At 34.8% G+C, this 21,027-nt stretch overlaps 2 protein-coding genes and 1 long non-coding RNA gene across 3 annotated transcripts in view; 2 read left to right on the forward strand and 1 right to left on the reverse strand.

Moving 5' to 3' along the window:
* Nucleotides 1–1,911: 1,911 nt before the first annotated feature.
* The window catches only part of LOC148934533 (uncharacterized), an 86,817-nt gene continuing 67,701 nt past the window's right edge, over nt 1,912–21,027 (reverse strand). Inside the window, exons 2-3 of the long non-coding RNA XR_016141217.1 lie at nt 2,551–3,523; nt 1,912–2,490 (exon numbers count right to left, since the gene is read on the reverse strand). This is a non-coding gene — a long non-coding RNA (uncharacterized LOC148934533). The remainder of the gene's footprint in view (nt 2,491–2,550; nt 3,524–21,027) is intronic.
* Nucleotides 3,154–5,172, forward strand: LOC105428553 (adult-specific cuticular protein ACP-22-like). The gene is made up of 3 exons (XM_011640937.3): nt 3,154–3,190; nt 3,397–3,645; nt 4,838–5,172. Exons 1-3 carry the CDS (start codon nt 3,169–3,171, stop codon nt 4,993–4,995), a joined length of 429 nt encoding a protein of 142 aa, XP_011639239.2. The 5' UTR covers nt 3,154–3,168; the 3' UTR covers nt 4,996–5,172.
* Nucleotides 9,640–11,719, forward strand: LOC105428554 (larval cuticle protein A3A-like). Its single transcript, XM_089084471.1, has 4 exons — nt 9,640–9,686; nt 10,003–10,048; nt 10,097–10,334; nt 11,189–11,719. The coding sequence occupies exons 1-4, from the start codon at nt 9,640–9,642 to the stop codon at nt 11,350–11,352; spliced, it is 495 nt and encodes a 164-aa protein (XP_088940597.1). The 3' UTR covers nt 11,353–11,719.

The following is a 21,027-nucleotide window of genomic DNA, read 5'->3' on the forward strand; positions in this document are numbered from 1 at the left end:
AAAATGTTGATTGACTATTTCGTCAATTGGCATGTGGTAATTTCGTAAAATATTGTCGAGGTCAGCTGCATGCTTTAAAAAATATCACAAAAAGTAAATAACAAGCATTACTACAATTAAATTTGTGTCCATAAGAGAATAAGAAAATATCTTTTTGAGATAAACGGGCATATATATAAGAGAGATATATATAAGAGAGATATAAAATTTTCTTGATAACTCTAAATTAGATATGTACAAAGTAGAATATAAAGTGATATTAATATAAATTTAACACAACAATTTTTCTATAATTCTAAGTTTCTCAATTTTTAATTAATGTATATATCAATTTATAGAATAAATATTCTGTATTCTATATTCTAATTATAAAATTTGCATTATATTAATAATATTTTCAAAATAGCCATTCAGATATCATGCATTTCATTACCACCTTTATGCTTTCAAAACTTATCCTTTGTCATGAATGTTATATTTCAAATTCGCGAATAATAATAATTAACCACTTCAATCAAAGATTACCGACAAGCTCGTGAATAATTATGTTCGAAACCCATCGCCTTGACAAAAGATATTGTTGATAATTATTGCATTAGAGGAGGCATTTGACATACAATCTCATTGTTTATAATTCCACCAATGCAATATACATTACGCGAATGCACACCAAATGAAAGCAGAAATGAGAAAGAGGAAGGGAAAATGAATTCTCTTTCAATTATAATATAACGCTGGCAGCTAATTATTCAAACAACGTTATTATTACGGAGATCTTATAACTGTTGCGTTAATAAAAAAAAAAAAAAAACGATTCTTTTAAACGTACATCTACTTTCTTCATGTTTCATATAATTCGAAGATTCTAAAAAGCATACTTAAAAATTTTACATCTAAATCTTCTACGTGTTCATAGAAAGTTGATGGATCAAGCGGAAACAGTACGTTAAAAGTTAATGTATATCACATTGTACATTTATTATTTCCGAGCTATTGCCTTCCCGGTCGTAAAATCGCGACGCCAATTCGTGTCTGGCAGTGACGACGACCGGGGTCGTTGTTTCAAAGAATTATTATTATTTCTATGATCCGACTGGTCACACCTCTTACTGTGCGGTGTAGGGGACCAACCGCGAGATACGACGAATTAATGGTTAAAAGGGATCGTTTTTGCTTGTCCGGGGGTGACCGCTTCTATAAAACGATCCCGTTTCTCCAATCCCGGGAGTAGTTCATTGGCGGTTTTCGTAAAGGAAGAAACATGGCTTTTGTAAAGGTAAACTAAAGTCGATAGCGCAATACATCGGTGTCCTAAGTTGATACGCGGCTGCTCGTAAGCGGTGGTAGCGGAGAATATTACTGGGGCGCTTTGGTGAAACGGAAATTCACGTTGTCGGACGAAGGCATGCACACGTCGCTTATAATTACGTATTCTTGCGAACAAAATTGTGGAAGGTGTTGCATCTTTTGTGAGCGCGTTACGCCGCTGACGTCGGAATAATTGCGCATCCCGGAAAATATTAGCGTGGAAAGCGTTACAATGCAAGCGCGAGTTGCCGGGCGCTGAGTAATTTTTAGTTCACGCATACACACGCAAATGCACGATATCGTTACATAATGATTATATAACGATTAAATGAAAATACAATATTTTATCGTTACCGGTGTTATAATCTATTAAAATCTCGATTGCATTACGAATTGAAATACTTAAATGGTAATTACATGAAAATTTTATAAGTAATAATTATAGCATCACATTAATTGAAACTACAGGGGGGTATAATAAGTTTATAAATAATAATATAGCAATTATTAAATCTAAATAATAATAGCTTGTTTGTAAATTCTGCATATTGAAAGATATTTTGAAATCTAGTCGCAGAGTATTTTGTCATATAATAAGAATAATAGTATATTCTTAATTAAAATTTTTACTACTTTTATATAGCACATAGTAATTTCTTTTGAGGTGAAAATATAAAATCGCCGAATAGGAATTTAAGAAAGCATTATTGCACAATAATCGCTTTAGCGAGAAAAAACTGCATAATACTATCCATCTTTATAAAACGCTATAATAAAGCCTTATAACAAAGACTTATTGATCTTTTGCTCTAGCTTAGGATATAATGTTTCTTTTTCTTTTTACTTTACGAATCTTATGGATTAGGTATTAGAATGAGCATTAATGGTATCGGGTGAAAAATAATACGATCATTAGAAAATTAATATACCCCAATTTAAAGCAATTAAATTAAAAAAAATTGCAGCATTAAAAAAATTAAAGAAGATGATATGTTCTACTTCGAAAGATTTTAATAAAACTACTTACTTCGAGTGGAGTTGAAAATTTCCTGAACGGCGCATTTTATCGCGAGAGAGTCTAAAGCTCCCCGTCCTCCATTTCTACCCTTTCTCTTTTTCTCTTCTTTCTCTTTGATATCCAATTTGCGGGAAGTGGACGGATATTAACCTTTCATGATCCGCCTGGGCAAAGAACTACAACGTATAACGTGAAGAATAACACGAAGGGCTCAGCACTTTTACCTGGCCGCGGGCGATGACGCGGTCCCAGCCTCAAACTCAGGACGATCGATCCAATTTCAAGTTTCGCCGATCTCATCGACCCATAGGATGGACTGCCGTGGCTTCCATAAAACGAATATCGCCGGAGCCCAGGCCGCGTTGAACAAAGTATCACGCAGTCGTGACCGTAAAGTAGCGGGCGCGGCGTGTTTCGGAGATCTTTATATGAGCGGTAAAAGCGTCTCCGGCGAGTCCGTTCTTATTCGGCGCACATATTTGGAACGGAAGAATGATGATGGGCTTTTTTTCGGTAATTTTCTACTACACGCCAACACACATCGCGGTCCCAGTGCGATGAAAATGAATTTTGCTCCCTGCGCGCGATCCCACCCCCCCCCCTCTCTCTCTCTCTCTCTCTCTCTCACACACTCATTTTCTCTCTCCCGTTTCTTCTTCTCCTCGATTAGATTTAAGAGATTAACTTTTCCAATTATTCGCGGCCACCAATTTACCTTTAACAGCGAACTGTACTTCACGGGCGACGTTGTCAGCCGCTTACACGAATGTCCCTCCCTCGCTTTGCAGGAATTGATTGTCTGCGTCGTCTTCGTCGCTGTCGTTGTTAAGAGCTTCCCCAGGATGTACGAGGAAAATGCGGTGGGTGAGTCTCTTTCGCTTAATTCATGGAATCGGTCACTCGAGGAGGCAATTACGCGTGTTCGTGAAAGGTGCATCGATCCACGCGCGTTTATCCTGATATCTTCGCGAGTTAAAAATAACAGCTTAAATTCTGATGAAGTAGCAACATTTGCACCGAATATTTGAAAAATTTGAGAACGTAATAGTTTGATATGAAATCAATCATAGAGGAAGACAACGGCGAGGAAGAGACTGAAGATATAGATCGCCACGGACATCATCACGGTGGTCATCATTATGCGTATTCGTATCATCATTTTCTGGGACCAGTGATAGGCCATCACGAAGAGATAGCCTGGAAAGATAAGCACGGGCATCATCATCATGACTACAAGGCTCATCCTAAATACAAATACTCGTACGGCGTAGACGATCACCATACTAAGGACTATCACGGGCAGAAGGAACATCGTGACGGTAAGTCAGTATATGAAAATATACTTTCAACACCATAATGCCTTTTACTTCCGATATTCTCTACCTAAGATTTTAGCGTCTATAACTTTAATATACATTTATATATTTCATTGATATTATTCTGGTATGCTGTATAAAAATTGACAGTTTTTTTATAAATAAAAATCTTGATTCTATCACTGTCAATAGTTGCGCTTGATTCTATCACTGTCAATAGTTGCGCCTGATATTTTTAATATTAATATATAAAAAACGACTGTCAATGCCATTAATAATATTAATTTGAAAACCGATACTCTTTCTTTTTAATATTACGTACATGTAGCATCAATCTTCCCTATTGACAAAATATCGACATAGCAACCCTAGATGTATCGCGCAATACTAATCTAGACCCAACGAGGCAGCGAAACGCAACTCGATCTCACGCTCTTAATTAGAGTCTCGAAGTAATTGGATATCTGGCCCTGCTCTTAATTAGAACCTAGGAACGACTAAATTCGTTTCTTGCTCCGGTATTGTTGCGACTCGTTGGATACATCCGCCACTTTTCCGACGCGCTTCTTGCAAAAAAATGCGAGAGCCTCCTCGCGTTCGCTCGTATCTAGCGTGCGCCTGTTAAATTTAATTGTGACTGATACGTGGGAGGGGATAGGAGTTTATTACGCTTTCGTTGGAAAGCTCTCTGGCAAAGCCGGCGAATGAAATGCATGGAGCTTACGGCGAAGCTCTTCCGATACGACGTACCTGGAAAACGTGTAACTGCCTGCGTAAACGCGAATTTAATTGGAATGTATGGAGAAATATACGAGTTTCTATTATATCTTCATTCAATCTAGATTCTTATCTCTACTTCGCGTATATGTAGCATAACAAGATTATATTAGTTCAATAAATATAATAATATAGAAAGAGCATTGAATTATACAGAATAAATTTTTAATTTTCTGTCAACACAAAAAGTAATTTATATATTTTTAATTAATCGACAAATTATTTCCAAAATTATTAATATAATACTTAAAAATGTATTTAAATTTTACATACTTAAAATCCAGATTTCGATATTGAGTCGTTGTGATTTTTTTATAAAAAAAAAATAATTAAATAAACATGTCAATTGTTCTTATTAAATATCATTGTTTCAAATATATGTAAATGTTGATTAGTTTACTTATAAAATAAATTATAGGTAAACATGTGGAAGGCGAATATCATATCCATGAGCCTGGTGGCAATGTTAGAAGCGTTAAATATCATGCTGGTCCTCACGGTGGATTTTATGCCGAAGTTCATAACAATGGCGGAAACGACCATTCGGGTGGTTCATACGGTCATAAGCATCGATAGTCGAAAGATGTAATAAATATAATTAGTGAAAAAAATAATTACTAAAAAACGTAAGAGTGATTAACGAGGACAACGTTGTAACTGTGCCTGCATTCTGTACAAACTCGATCATAGCCAATATATTGTTTATTTTTATGAAATATATATTGTTGAAATAATATTTTTATAATTGTTAAATATTTCACTTCTTTGTAATTGAGATATATTATATGTATTAATAAAAATGTTATTATATTTTATGTATATTAATTCTGTATAAAAATTTTATTTCAAATTTAATTTTAATTCTTATTAATACCAAGTATTATATGAATTATCTATCAAAAAATTCTTTAAGGAAAAGAAAACAGATCTAGGGTTTATAAAAAAAATTGAATTATTAAAATATATACTCTAATGATACAGTTTCTTCTCTCTCTCTTTCTCTCTCTCTCTCTCTCTCTCTCTCTCTCTCTCTCTCTCTCTTCTTTCTACATCAAGGTTATATTAATATAGAAATATGAGAAGATCCACTCCTTAATTTTCGAAATAGATCCTCCTTTGGAATTCATTCGTGGTCTTACCGCAATCGCGTGATCTCGTTTCATCAAAATGAGCGGGGGCTGCTTGCTCGGTTTCTGCTGACCGAATGCAGCGAGTTGGCCGATCTCTCTCATCAGCACGCCGCAACATGTTTTTATCCAATCACGTTTCCGCGTATCCTCGACCTCTCGAGTCAGCAACGCGATGGACTGACCGTTCGATGCCGTCGAAAAGCGGAGGAAGCGCAAAATTCACCGCGGTAGGAAAACGATGAAGGCGAGGGCGAGGGTGAAAGGAGAAATTTCGTGCCCTCTCGTTGAACAATCGCGGCGAACGGGATTGGTCGTTCCATAAGGAGATCGGTTGGCCATTGTGTTACTGACCCGGGCCCTGCCAATTTTGTTGCCAATTTCGTCGCCAATTTCGTTGCCAATCTCGCCGGTTTTTAACACGGATAATCGCATTGCGCAAACGCTTCGACAATTTCTATTAAGTTCTCTTAGCGGAGACTACAGTTGTATAGGGATGTACCTGTGCTAAGATAGGACCACTGAATTTCCACGAACCAGAACTGACTAGTGGAACATTTTACAACATTTCCGAGTTTATAATTCTTATTCTCGGTTTCAACTGGTTAGATTGTTACAGCTATCATAATAAAAAAATGAGCTAACATCGAGAGCAATTATATTGTTGAAGTTATCTCTCTTCTTTCCAATTATATAATAATTTTATAACAACAAAAAATAAGGATTTTGAAACCATGTTCAGAAATTATAACAGTTATTCTAGCTTTTAGCTGTCATAAAAGTAATTACACATGCAAAAATAAACTATCTTAAAAGAAATAAATTTCAATATAATTTTACATATCGAAATCGACGTTACTGAGTATATTTGTTACTTTTGTATACGTCACCAAGTTTATACGTCACGATATCTTTCAAATCAGACTCGCTCATGCATTGCCAATCGTGACAATCACGTAAAGACTTATTAGCATAATTGACGTTCCTTTAGTGCTGCACCATTCGAGAAATATGATTTTAATTTGAATATCGCGGTAGCTCATCAAGCACAGCAATTTGACTAAGAATCACGAGTGCCATACTGGTCTTTACATGTCGCCGTATTCTCTTTGAACCTTCGCTAACATAGAATGGAACATCTTAATGACGTGGTTCACGCTGCCACTATATATATTCTTGCACATATGTTACCCTTCGGGCGGTTATGCTTGTAAATTTTCAAGTTTTAAAAAAAAACAAAGAAATAAAGAAAAATTTATTGATACATTAAAATTCAATATATCATGAGATTATTTAAAAAATTATAACATGTAATTATTTTCATAAAAATCTAATTTTCTTTATCTCTTTAAGATGAATAGAATACATCAAGAACTTATTTTGGAATATTAGACTTAGATATTTATTCGACACTCGAATTCCACAGAGAACAGAAATAAACTGACATAAAGAGAAGGCAGATAGAGGAAAATGACAGTACATTTCAACGGATGATAACGTCACTTAGACAAAGATCAGATACGATGTAATCTGTCTTGGAGACGCTAATCTGCGTATGAGACTGATATCATCTAGTTAGCTTAGATAACGCCATGCCACCACATGCCGATTACGCTGGTTGTGTGAGATGTCACGGAAGATGTTGCTTCTGATTGTCGATATTGTCACGCAGGTATAAGTGTGATGTCGAATTCGCGTGACGTCGCGATGAGGAAAATATAATTACTGTTTCATTTAGAACTATCTTGCGCGTCGATTAGAGTGCATCATCTCTCCCACGTGCCTTGACAGCGAATAGATACCTCCGTGTCCGATAACTCACTGTCTCGTACAAAGCCGCTGTAATGCGGCAAACATATTGCTTGTGGTCTCTTACTGTTGTGTGATCACTAATCCATTGCAAGATCCGTGTTATCTATACACTGCTAATTAGAACGTAAGTAAGTTAAGACTGCTTAATCACACGACGTGCTGTCACTATTGACAGAAGCACAAAGAAACTTTATTTTTGACGTAAAAATGCAGAGAAAGATCAGACGTGTAAATATAGCGTTATTTTTCGTTTCAATTTAATATGTTTGCGATAAGTAATTTCGTGCTTTAGACCAGACTTTGCCGCTTGAAATTGAGCACCCGACCGTGTGTAGCGTTAAGTAAACCTGTTGTTTCGCTTTCTCGCTCGCGACAATCCAGACGCGAATTAAACGCAATTGTTCGTAACTGTCACCATTCGTTTGCTGTTTGATTAATCAAGCACGAGCATCGTGTTCAATCAGTGGGGTAGCAGTATAAAGTAACAGATTAGATTATGTGCGAAGGGGATGCAGACCGGATATCATTAATGCGGCGCGATGTGCTCTTCCATGTATAATACTAATGCGCGCATAGCAGCATTCAACGGGTCGATACAAATTGTTACTAAAGCAAATGGACGGATTACGAGCTGACTGAGCGAGACAACGCTCTTTCCCTGGCACAAAGATAACTTCAAATGTAATTATTTTTAAGTCCGAAATCTACTCGATGAATACGAGCTTATTCAGAACGTGATATCGCTTCATTCGCGAGAAGCCGCTTTTGCAATTAACGAATCAAGAAAATCGCGCAGATTTGTCAATTTTCATATTATTGGCGGTTGAAATATGTCTCCCTTTTGCCGTGATCCACGCACAATCTGATCCATCGATACCAGAGAGCTTAACTTTATTTGGCGCATCGGATATGCCCGCAACACGCGTTCACTTTGCCTTTCCGCCGATGTAGAGAAGCAACGGATGAGAAGGTTAAATCTCTGATATCAAGAGTATCATGAGCTTGAATTTCATCATAGCGCTCATTACACGTGTAACGCATTTGTAGCATAAATAGGTTATTGTTACGCGCAGCGCGACATGAAATTTTCCGATAATGTAGCTAGTCGTGATCTAGAAGATGACAGCGATTATTAATTAACAACAATCGTTCGCGATAGTTTATTTAGTTTTATCACAGAGACGAATGTCGCAGTAACGACATTTGTTACGTTTTTAAAATTATTACGATTTATTTTTCAAAAATGTAATTGTATCTAACAACTGATTCTTTTACATAAAGATTGTCATTTGAGTAAATTTTCAAAGCAAATTGTTAAGAGTATCTGTATTTTAAATCAATTAAACGGCTTTTGTACAAAGGATATTTCCTAAAATATATTAATTAATTATTTAATATTATAAATATTTTATTTTTAATATAATATTCCTTTAATATAATATTCCTTTCCATTTTTCCATTTTAAAAATTATAGAACCTAATAATTTAATAAAACAAGAAATAATCTTAAATTTTATGAATTTTTATCGTTATTTAACGTTCAATATATTTAATTATAAATATTGTTCTTTCATGTTGATATATTCTGATCTGATGATTTATAGTATTTAAGTTTATTAACATTTTATAAATAAAACGAGTAATAAATAGAAAAAAAAGTAACGCGTAATATCTTACAGGAGAATTATTATTTTGTTATTTCTTTTTAATATTCTTTACATAACGAGTATTAAAAGATTTGAAAAAAGTATAAACTAAATAATTAATAAACGCTACAAACTCAAACCGTTCACGAAGAAATACAATTTTTCAAGTCACGAGATTGTTTTATCTGAAAACTTCAAAAACTGATTCAACTATACTTATGTAAAACAAAACAAAATTAAAAACAAATTAAAAGATTTAGATCTCCCAAAGAAACTAAAGAAACTCGGCGTTTATATCGAGAGAAATTAATTTTCTTCAGGTTTCGAACAGGCTAATGTCCTATTCAATTATTGCCGTCGCGTGCTTCGTGTTCCGTTGCAATCTCCAAAAGTCAACCATTTTCGAGACTTTTGAAAAAAAAGTCTTCCGCGTGCAATCGATAGAGCGAAATCGATTGTTATTTCAACGAGACGGGCATTCACATGGCGTGGCGTTTGCCACCAGTGCCGTTTCATCGCAAGAGTGCCCAATCTTATGCATAGGAAAGCGATTGGTTCATGTCGTGTTTTTTGTCACTCGCAGGGACTGTTCTGTACGTCCACTAAATAACAGTGGCGAATTTCTCTCGACAAAAATGAACGCTGCTGCGCGTTATATAAGCTTTCGTCGGTATCGACAAAAGTATCCATTCGCATTTTAGAAATCGGTGTGAATATTTGAAATCATGAACACGAAGGTTGGTATCCATTGGAAATTTTGTATATTTGTAATCAACAACAAAACCTTTTAAATAGCTGTAAATGTTAAAAACAAAATGCAAAATTATTTTATCATTCATTATTTTGAATAAAATATTTTCACCTCTTTATAATAAGTATACAATATTACTATTATTTTATATTTTTATATATAAGCTTTATAGCTTCAAAATTTTTATATAAGCTTCTTTATTATATTATAACTTGTTTATTGCAATTCACAATTGTAATCCATGAAGCTTACAGTCAGCTGCAGAAAAAGTGCTTCTGATGCGAGATCCTGAAGTTCGTTCTGCGTTGAGGTACATGTAAATAGTAACAATCTGTCGGCAGTTTGCTCTGTTATTGGCTGTATTGGCTTTTGCATCGGTTCAAAGTGGATTGGCAGGGCATGCTCACAGTTTCGCGTACTTTCACGGACCGGTCGAAGGATCCGTACGTGAAATGGTTATCCACGATAAGCATGATCATCAGCATATAGACTACATCGCGTATCCCAAGTACGAATTCGCATACGGAGTCGAGGATCATCATACTGGCGATTATCACGGACAGAAAGAGTACAAAGATGGTAAGCTAAATTCCTGATATCACGATAATTCAGGTACATAAAATTGCAAATAGCAAAACATTTATGAACGCAGCATTCAAAGACAGTTAATTATAAATATGTAAAGTTATTTGTGCACAATTTCTAAGCAAAGCGATTATTTAAATTGTAACAAAAATTGTTATATTTACATTACACATACGTACAATTTCTTCTATCAAAGGAAATGTAAATGCTATTGTAATTAAAACTTATTGTTTTATTTGCAATTTATCATTATATTTCTAATTGAGTTGTTTAACGATTGAATTTCGTAAATTATTCAGCATCAAATCTATAAAATTTATGTAATCATGCAAAGAGTTGTTGAATTTTTTACGATGTTTGTGCAACAACGTAGAAAATGCTATGGTCTAAATATTATTGAAAAATTTCTGAAAAATTTCGATAAAAGTTTGTCTGGCGGATCTTCACGAGGATAGATATTCGAAAGCGCAACTCTGAATCGCAATAAGCCGGGCGTAGAGCTGCGCGTTTAAACTTATTGACACAGTGTTTTTTTTCTCGCCACTCACGTTTTCTTTTATTTTTACATAACCGTGGTGGTAGTTAAAGATTATAAATGACGGGGTCAGATTACACGCCGGTACGCTCCGGTGCGCTCTACTTTAATTAAACATCGCGCGGTCATATTGACGTAATATAAGATATGTAGGCGACACATGCATATGATAATATCGATAACACATCCACGTATCTAATTTTGTACAATTCAATCTTTCAATACAATCTTTTGTACAATTAATGTACATATTTGCAAACGATTGCCATAACATTCATCACTGGTTATTGCACGAGTGGCTTTTCGTTCGTAGGAAATAAAAAGTTGGTCGGTGAATACACCGTCAAGGAACCGGGCGGCAACACCAGGATCGTGTCCTACCACGTTGATCCGCACGGAGGATTTTTTGCTCACATCCACAATTCGGGCGGCAATAACCATCATGGTGGTACATACGGCGGTTACGAGCACCACTAAAAGCATCAAGAAACCTAAGCGTGATTTATGACGATAAAATGCTTATCTTAGGTTATTTCTCGTTTCACGTTATAATTGTTGAATAAATATTTGTTGTTCTCAAATTCACCATGCATTTCATTTCAATTTATATTAACATGTAAAATTTTAAAAACACGCAGTGAATAATTTGTAGCAAAAAATTTTTAATTATTAATATTATATAATATGTTATATAATAATAATTACAACTCGTTCTAATTTTTCATTGTTTTGTGATTCCAATTAAAGACGAGTCCATTGCATTAATTGCAATTTTTTAATTAAAATCAGAATAGTTTTTTCTTAAGTTAAGAAAATTTAATTAATATGGGAAAAAATTCATGAGAAAAAGAAACAACATTACAATCATATATATAAAAAGATGAAATGGTCATTAATAATTACTCCTAGAAATTTAGATAAAAGAAATTAAGCTCAAAAAATTTATAATTTCTATTGTAAGATTCAAGCTAGAATTTTATTATTATTTATTTATTATTTTATAAGTCTCGTGTTGTGCGAAAAATATTTAAATCTGAACTACACACATATATGCAAAATTTAAAATGTACTTTTAAATCGACATATAAAATTAAAATTATTTTTTTAAAATAATACAAGCATATCTAAAATAAGCTTTATTACATATATATTTTAGACTTAGTAGCGCTATTTCGGTTATGTAATCAAAAGCTATTACTTATAGAATAGCAACGGCAATTCAGAAGTGTAGGCAGAACAAATAAATGGACAGATTGCGTGTATATAGGTCTAACTCAATGAGAAAGCGAGGTGTTCTAAGCTTCGGCGAACATATTGGGTCACGTATTGGGACCGGCGCGATCGCTATTGCGCGAATGGACTAGCAGAAATTGAATTGCACTTGCGGAAGCTATACGTGCCATTTTGAATAGCATATAATTCACTATTATCGCATTATATAACAATACGGACAGTTTAAATAATTCAAAATCTGACTGTTCATAACTGCTGACTTGAATCGTGGTTTCACGTCTCAAAAGATATTTCATTATTTGCAAACTAGCAAATATTTAAAGAAAAGAATTCCGTGAATGAAAACACACAACGTCATATATCACCCTCCTCTCCACACACGCACAAACACAATTAGTATCATATTTTAATTCGTACGTTTAATACAAAACATTTTTGATACAAGATTGTTTGCTAATTCCCTAATTGATGTATTTTTTTATAAATATTCCATAATTATTTTTAGCATTTTGCTTAGCTCATTGTCAGACTTTACATTAAAAAGATTAACTCTTCTTTGTGATAATATTCAGAAGAACGGCTAATTTTTGATATTTCAAAGATAGTTTGAAAGAAAATCGATTTCAGGATAATGAGTTTCTAAATGGTTAATGGAATAAATATTTATGCATGATGTAGGCATATCTAAGATGCAATTTTAGTAAAGCTTTGCTTATAAAAGGATGAAAATTAAGATTCTGTCCTTTGAGTCAGAGAAGATGCTACATTCAAAAAGAGAGCGCCGTTTCCTTGAGAACGAGCTTAAATGAGAAAGAGCTATTAGGGGAAGCTGTTTGGCATCAGACAACATATTAATTTTTCAAGGCGCATCCGAGATGCGAATGAAAATTAACTCAGTGCATGCGCTATCGACTTTCAGAAGCGAGTATTTCCTACCGCGTGCATAAATACGTACAATACGACTCCGTGCGAAATAAGCCAATGCCTGTTTACAAATTCTTTTGAGAACGTGGTTAGGCTGATTATTCTGCGCGAGGCAGAGAGCTCGAAAGAATAAATCACGGCGAGAGCACGGCGTGCTCGGGCACCGTATATTACGCGAATAATCACGATTGATCATCGCGGGGCGGAAGAAAACTGCGGGAGATGATATATGAACGGCGAAACGTACGGCGCGCACGTGGTTTCAATGATTCCATTTACGTGAACGATAATACACCCGGTCTCTCCCCGTATCGAGATTCCCTCGTTCTTCCTTCTTCCTTCTTCCTTTTTTATTTTTTCTTTTTTTTTTATACGATTCACTGCTACGCGCTTCGGACCGCGCGGTTACGAAAGAGCGAGTTTTCTGGTTTCCCTTGCTCACAGAAGTGACAAATGAAAATTCGCGTGGCGAATTTTCCTCCACCTTCGCCGCAGAAAAATAAATAGACAATCCCGAAATTACTTCTTCTCCAACTTCACGAGAAGGGTAATTTTATCGGGCTGTGTTATTTCGGTCATCACCGCCTTTTTTCCTTTCCTTCCTATTTGTTGATTGAATGCCTTGATCATCTTAAATCAATCCACAGGACTGGGTTATATTGTCTGTGTAAAGTTTTGCAAATCCGAAAGAAATGAAAACAATGTTAGCGGTTATTACACAAGAAGAAACGCTTGAGCCCAACGATTTTAAAGATACATCATGTAATATCTTTTTTCTTAATTATATAATGTTTCATAATCTACATATCTAGTTTGTTTTATTTAATTACGATGTAATTACGATGTTGTCATAAAATAAAAAAATAATAGATTAGAGATGATAAAAAAAGCTTTGAAAATAAATAAACCGACTTAAAACACGAAAAAGAAATAATAATTTTTATTTTTCTTTGCACACAAAAAACTTCATGAAACAATCCAAAAATTTTTAATATTCATTTTTCAGTAAATGCCAAATTTGTTAAAAATATTCCTACAAATAGGTGATTTAATTAAAAACAATTGAATTAAATTAATTTATAATATAATATATAAAGAGCTTAATAAGTACTTAAGAAGCACAATAATAAAAAATATAAAAGAAGACATAAAATATCATTAATTAATTAAGGTTATTTCATTAAGATTTAAAAAATCTTAAAACTTCAAGAAGTTTTCAAGCATGACACATACGTTTATAAAGATAATTTTTGTTTATAAAATATTTAATTCGGCCCTGAATGCAGACCATTCTGTCAGGTGTAGATACATTCAGACAATGGCGAAAGGAAAATGGGAGCGGGTTGTCGAAAACAGCCGGTGGCAATAATACGAGATGGACGTGATAGGGTGCGATCGATTTTCTCGAGGGAGCGGACTCCTTATTATTCCGACTGAGGCCGAGGCATTCCCAAGGAAGCGTTGTTATTCGATTCTGGCCGGTATGGCTCATTCTCTCGAATCCGCAGCCGCCGCAGCCACCCCTTTCGCTCCTTATTTCCTTAGCCTATTTCGTGGCCGTAAAAATCCAATTCATCCCGGAACGCTGGACAGGAATAAGAGTATTCTGAAAACGTCGTCGTCGTGCACATTCGTACGGCATAACAAACCACGCGCTGAATTGAGTTATCCCGAAAGAAATCTGGCGATCGAAAATTGTTGCTGTCAAAAGGTATTCGGCCAGTTCACCGTACGACTATAAATCCCTACAAAGTGTATGGTAAATCATGTCACAATCGGCGAAAAAGCGCTTTCTCGTAAAAGCAACTTATAAAATCACAAGATAAATTTTCTTTATTGACTCGTAAGGAAAATTTTCGAAAAAATATAATTTTAAACGTAAAGTGACTATTTAAATACCTTTTTTTGTAAAAGAATCTTATATAATAGAAAAAATTAGATTTTTCAAATTTGCATATTAAACATCATAAAAATTTGCATATTGGTTTGCCTGCATTTCCTTTAATAAATTCCAATCTGTCTGAGTCTGTCTTATTATAGATGCAAGAGAGAGCCATTATCGCGTTTCAAAATCATTGTCATCCAGATCCTCGGGTTTACCGCCCGGGGGGGGGGGGGGAAGAGGAGAGTTTCACGGTTCGTCGACTTAAAGTGCCCTCACAAAAAGACCATTATAAATTCCATTAATACTTGCCGGGCATTCGGGCCAAGCCGGGAGTTTAATTATCTCGTGGGCAACCTCCTCTATCTGCGCGCCGCTAAGTAAAGGGGGACGGTACGCTGAATTAAGTAAGACTCGATAAAACGATCGTCAAGAATTAACAGGTCAGCCAGCGTTCCCTCGATAGAGGTTACTTTTCAATTTACGACATATATTACCGCAGCTTTTTCGGTACCGCCGTACATTGAATTAACTGCGGGTAATAAATCAGACTATTCTTTAGTTTCCAAAGAGAAGATTTAGGATCATCAGCGTTTGATCTTTACAGTGTTAGAATCGATGCTTGATGATAGCAATTACTCTAATTAACAATTGACTATAGATTAATGATCACATTCCAAGCAACTTTTAATTTTCTTTTTCTATGCTCTTCAATTTTTATATCATTTATGCATTATTTAATCTCTTTTAATGTTAATATTATTATGTATAAATTTTACAGAATAAGTTGTAATATTGGATAAATTTAATATAATACTGAAATAATACTGAAATGGTAAATATAAAAATTTAATTATTATTACAAATGTCAAGCATGCCAATGCATAAATGGACGAAAAAATAATAATGCTGAAAATAAAGAATGAGAAGAAACTCTCGAAACTCTCTCTTGCCAGAAGTTCTTGAAAGTGCTTCCTATTTTTTAATCCAAAGAGTTTACCTTTCAAACGATATAAACACAAAGTTTAAGAAAGACAGAGAAAGAGAGGAAGAAAGCACTACGCAAATATGTTTATAAAGTAAGAGTTCTTTTTGTTTTACAACAGCGCAGTAGCGCCTCGCGAAGTAATGATTTTCTTCCGCCGTAGATATAGTTTATTTTCTCAGGATGCAGCCTGATCAGAACAGAAGTTACGAACTACTTCATTGTAAAGTTTCCGGCTAGGATAACGATCGGTTAGTAACGCCAGGACTCCCTTTTATTACAGGATTTATAACGAAAAGTAGGATGTTACGTCAGCGAAAATGCAAGGACAAAAAGCTTCATTTTCTATCGGATCATATTTTGCACATTTTCGTTCAAACATGATCTTATTTTGATGAAATTGATATTTTTAGTGAAATTTTATCCAGAATATAAATCCAGCTCTCAAGTTAAAAATTTATTTCTTTTAATAGAGATCAAATTTACTTTCTCTTTTAAAATTTACTTTAAGTACAAAGATTATTACAAAACACAAATAATTGTGTTTCCTACTAAATCCTAAATAAATAAGATTTAAGAATTTTTTATTAATTGAGTTAAAAGAAATAGTAAAAAAGATATAGTATTCTTTTATTTAATGTAAAATTAAGATTATTTAAGAAATATAAACTTAAAAATTAGTATACAGTAGCAACAATACATGATAAGATAAGATAAGATTAAGATAAATCTGCAAAACACTTAATTTTTACGTTTATTCTGAACAAAAGAACACAAAGTTCTTCCAAAAGAGCGTTTTATGAGACTAGTTCTTTGGAAGGTTTGATCACAATGGCGTGCCATTATCGACATGCTTCAAAGGCCAATCGAAACTTTGGCTTATCGCCTGTTACCAGCTTAACTCGTTTTCATTTAACTTTCACAGCACGGTCGTCTCATCATCCAAATGATCTACATGATTCATAAATTCTAGTCCGATTATATGTGTAAAATATTTTCAAAAGTTTCATTTTCTAATTAACATCGTAATTGTTTTTCTTATAGGATAATTTAGCTATATAATCATATTATCAATTTTTATTATTTTTAATCTATTAATTTTTATATGCAACTATCCAAATTTAAAGTGAATATATTCATTTATAGTATATTTATTAAACATCAATGTGATAACTAGATATATTCCCACATATTTCTAATAAATTGATAATGTTTAAAGATTAAAGATTATGTTAAGATTATTCACAATTGTTAATTTGTTTCAGATTCTCAGATACGCGACTTTAATGATACGTTACGTGTTCCCTTAAATTCAGTTGAAAAAATTCAATTCTCATCACAATAACTTGCTCACATATTTTTTTATTTAACTGGAACTGGATTCCTAGGCTCGAATAACGTTTCGATTATCGCATTCGCAGATCCGCCAGCGTTTTCAATGGAATGAAAAGTAAAATCGCGAGAACGAAGGCGGGTTTATAAATCCCGCGATGCCATCTCATTGCGAAGCGCGTACATTCGCTCGCGAGTACATTTCCACCGTCCTCGCGACTCCCAATGCGAGAGGAACGGATTAAATCCGCCGGATGTTTGGCAACGCAACCGTCCCCATTCATCCCATAAAACACTTTTATCCAATATGTATCCAAGATTTCCATAAATTTGCGCGGTTCTCTGGCGCATCCGCGATAAAGCATCATACCCGGGACGGAAATGCATGCACCATGAAAATATCCCGCGGTAACATCTCGGGGCTCCATCACGCATGACCGACTCACGGAGTTCTGACGAATTTGTTTTTGCGGCTGCGACAAAGAAGCTGCTTCCTCCTCTGCCTTTGATGCGATACGCTTCGTTTATCCGGAAACGGAGGATCGCTCAGGACTGACGTTACTTATGAACCTCTTTCTCTTTTCCTGAGAAAAGAATGGCCGAGTACATGCAGTCGGCCGTAGTAAAACTTTCGGAGATTTGGTACAAAAAAAGAATCAACGGAACGATAGTAATGGACAAAGAATGGATATTGCGAAAATGTCGAGTAAAACGGTCAACCAAGTTGAATAAAACTAATATTTTTTTTTTTTAACAAATGTGAGACAATGAATTTAATGAAATTTTTGTTGCATGAAAACTGTTAATGATTCATTTTATCCCATTTTATCCCATTGAAGATTTATTAGAAATAAAACATTTTTAGACTAGAAGATAGCAAAGCTAATTTTTGTTTGCGCGAATTCTACCTATTTCTTTTGTATTTTAATTTCTTTATATTTTTCTAAAAAAAAATTTCTTTGTATTTATTTTTGAAAGTTTCAACAGAAAGCAATACAACAAATGTCTCGCTTTCATATTGGAATATTTTAATATATATTGTAATCTCTCACAAGAATAAAATTAAACAAGGTTAGAAATAATTAAGAATTGAGATTCTTACATGGTAAATGGGAGCGGTCTTAATATATCAAAGGCATTGTTGCCTTCTCTCATGTTGATGTGAATTGGTTACTGACTCTGGCAATCGCTGACTCTGGCAAAATTCTTTCATTCCGAATTAAAGATGACCTTTCGAACTGACAAATTGCAAACTGTCTTTGAAACTATATTGAAATTCTATTAGATATATCTGCGGAAACCGATCTCTAAAGAAGCGACTTTATGTCTCGGATTTTTGCGTGCGTCAGTTATGAATGAAGGCAAAACGAACTACGCAATGATATTGGAAAATTGGGCCACGTATAAAGGAATGAGACGAATGAGGCAACGATAAAGGAACAAGCGAAAGAAGCAAACTAAGGAAGGGTTCTTTCTCGCGCGACATCGCCGAGGTGTTTGGCGCTTTCGTAGCAAACAGTAAATTCTTGAATGACGATAATTTTGCGATGCCCTGTCTTCCCTGCGCCCGCAATTGCTTCTCCTTGTTGCCGGATAACATTAGAGTCCTGGTTCTCTGCCAAGATACATCTGCCAGCACTCTGCACTCTACAGACATGAACATATATGCGCAAAACGATTCAGAAATTGTAAAAGCGTATAATAGCAAAATACATAATAAATTTTAATTAATTTTGTATCATTAAACGTTTAACAAATTAATAATCATTAATTAAAAGAGACTTTTGTAAAATATTCTGAAAGATTAAATAAATATTGACAAATTTGAATAAAAAGAATTAGCGAACATGTTTACAAATATAAGAAATATAAAGACGATTTGATGATTTGTTTCCTTTCGATCACTTCTTGTATCCTTTTCTTTCTCCCTTGTTGTTATCCCTCTCTTCTGTCTCTTCTATCTGTCCATATCACCATTTCTTTTCCACCTCTTTGTATGCTATGTGCGACTTTGCACGGTAGAGAATCGATTGTCGGTCTATTCGAGCTCCGTTTCCGTTGTGGAGTGAGCCACCTCTTTACGGCGACGTATATCGTGAGAGACGACACGTTTTATTCACGGGGTCCACCGTCGCGCTCGTTTTGCGGGCACACATCGTCGAAATTAAATTCTCGTCCTCTCCCCCCTCCCCCGTGCTGACGTTCTGCGACTCTTGTGCTACCAATTCTCGCGGACTCTTCAAAGGATAACTTATCTTACAGGCATCGCTTCTTGTCCGCGACGTGGAGAGCACGAATACGCGGCGAGTCTTATTGTTAGTCATTCTGTTTAATTTCCGTTCTTCTTCCTCCCTATTCTTTCTCTTTTTTTTCTCTCGTTTCTTTCTTTTTTTCTCTTTTTCTTTATACTTTTTTCTCTCATTCGATACCAGAGGCAATTACCCAATAGGGCCATATAATGTCTTATAAAACATTTACTTTAGTGTACGTATTGCTTGAAAGTAAGATTTAAATTCTTATAATGCTACTTTGTTTTCTTTCGTAATAAAATAATACAATTATATACTCAATTTTTATTTTAAAAACGTTTTTTTAACAAAAGAGATATCGCATGTCAAAGAATATTATTTGTTCTGTCTCTATTTTTTTTTTAATTTACTATTTTATAGAATGCTCATAAGACAACATTTTTGTATTTTTGGCAGTTTATAAAATATTTTAAAACGTATATAGATATACTTTATGTACATGTTAATATTTTATTCATAACAAAATAGTTTCAGTTATGTTGATACAAATCATTTCTCAATGAAACTCGATTTTTGCTGCGATTATCATATGCGCTGTTACCTCCATTATATTCTACATTTATTATTATATCCTTATCATGTTTCTGCAACACTGAATCTTTATTAAAAAAACAAAGTAATATCGTATCGAATACATCGGGAAATTATTTAAGAACAATTCATTCAATTCCGATATGGTTGGTGTAACCGATACTGTTACTCATATATCAGGTGGATTTTCTTGTACCGAGGGCGAGGCGTACGTGGATTTATAGTACGTTTTTATCGTATTTCAACTTAACTGCTACACATACATTTCGACGTCAACGCAAGTACGTTAAAGTCACGAACACGAGATTCTTCTTACCACCATTTTGCCTTGGTAGCTATTCCCCAGTTTCCCGTTATTGTGCGCACTTACTTATTTTCCGAACGCGAACGGCCGTTGGGCAACTCGTGATTTCGTAGATTCACATTTATCACGGGTCCTACAAGATGGTGAATCTACCTTCTCCAAAATTGTTTTCCGATATTACTATTCAATGATCTTCGAAAATGAAAGGATATCACCAGCTGTTGTCATAAGCGTGAAAAGACTGTGGACTATAAACGGGTTCGTACGCCTTTCGGAAAAATAGATTATCGATTACGTTGTACCGTTCGGCTGACGTTGACAGCAACGTCGCTCAAAGCGAGAGCCTAGCGATTTTAATGAAAAGTTTCTTTATTGGTATTTGGATCGGAAACATCGTGACGGTGCAATCAAAACGCACCGCGGGCATTTTTATTTCGTATCGGGGGAAAGATACAAGATCAGAATGCCAAGCAGCTATCGCTTGCGGTACGGGAAAGCGAGAGCGGAGAGAAAAATAGAATTTCATTATTGTGTAAAGCTGCACTCCGGTAAAGTCGTGCTTCCATAAAATTTCATCTCTGTTTATGCCCGCACGCTGCATTCTATTAAATTGAAACCGTCATTCACGCAGAGAGTATGTAGTATACTTACG

The sequence above is a fragment of the Pogonomyrmex barbatus genome, unplaced genomic scaffold (assembly GCF_055798465.1).
Source record: "Pogonomyrmex barbatus isolate J1 unplaced genomic scaffold, ASM5579846v1 scaffold9, whole genome shotgun sequence".
NCBI classification, from domain to species: domain Eukaryota; kingdom Metazoa; phylum Arthropoda; class Insecta; order Hymenoptera; family Formicidae; genus Pogonomyrmex; species Pogonomyrmex barbatus.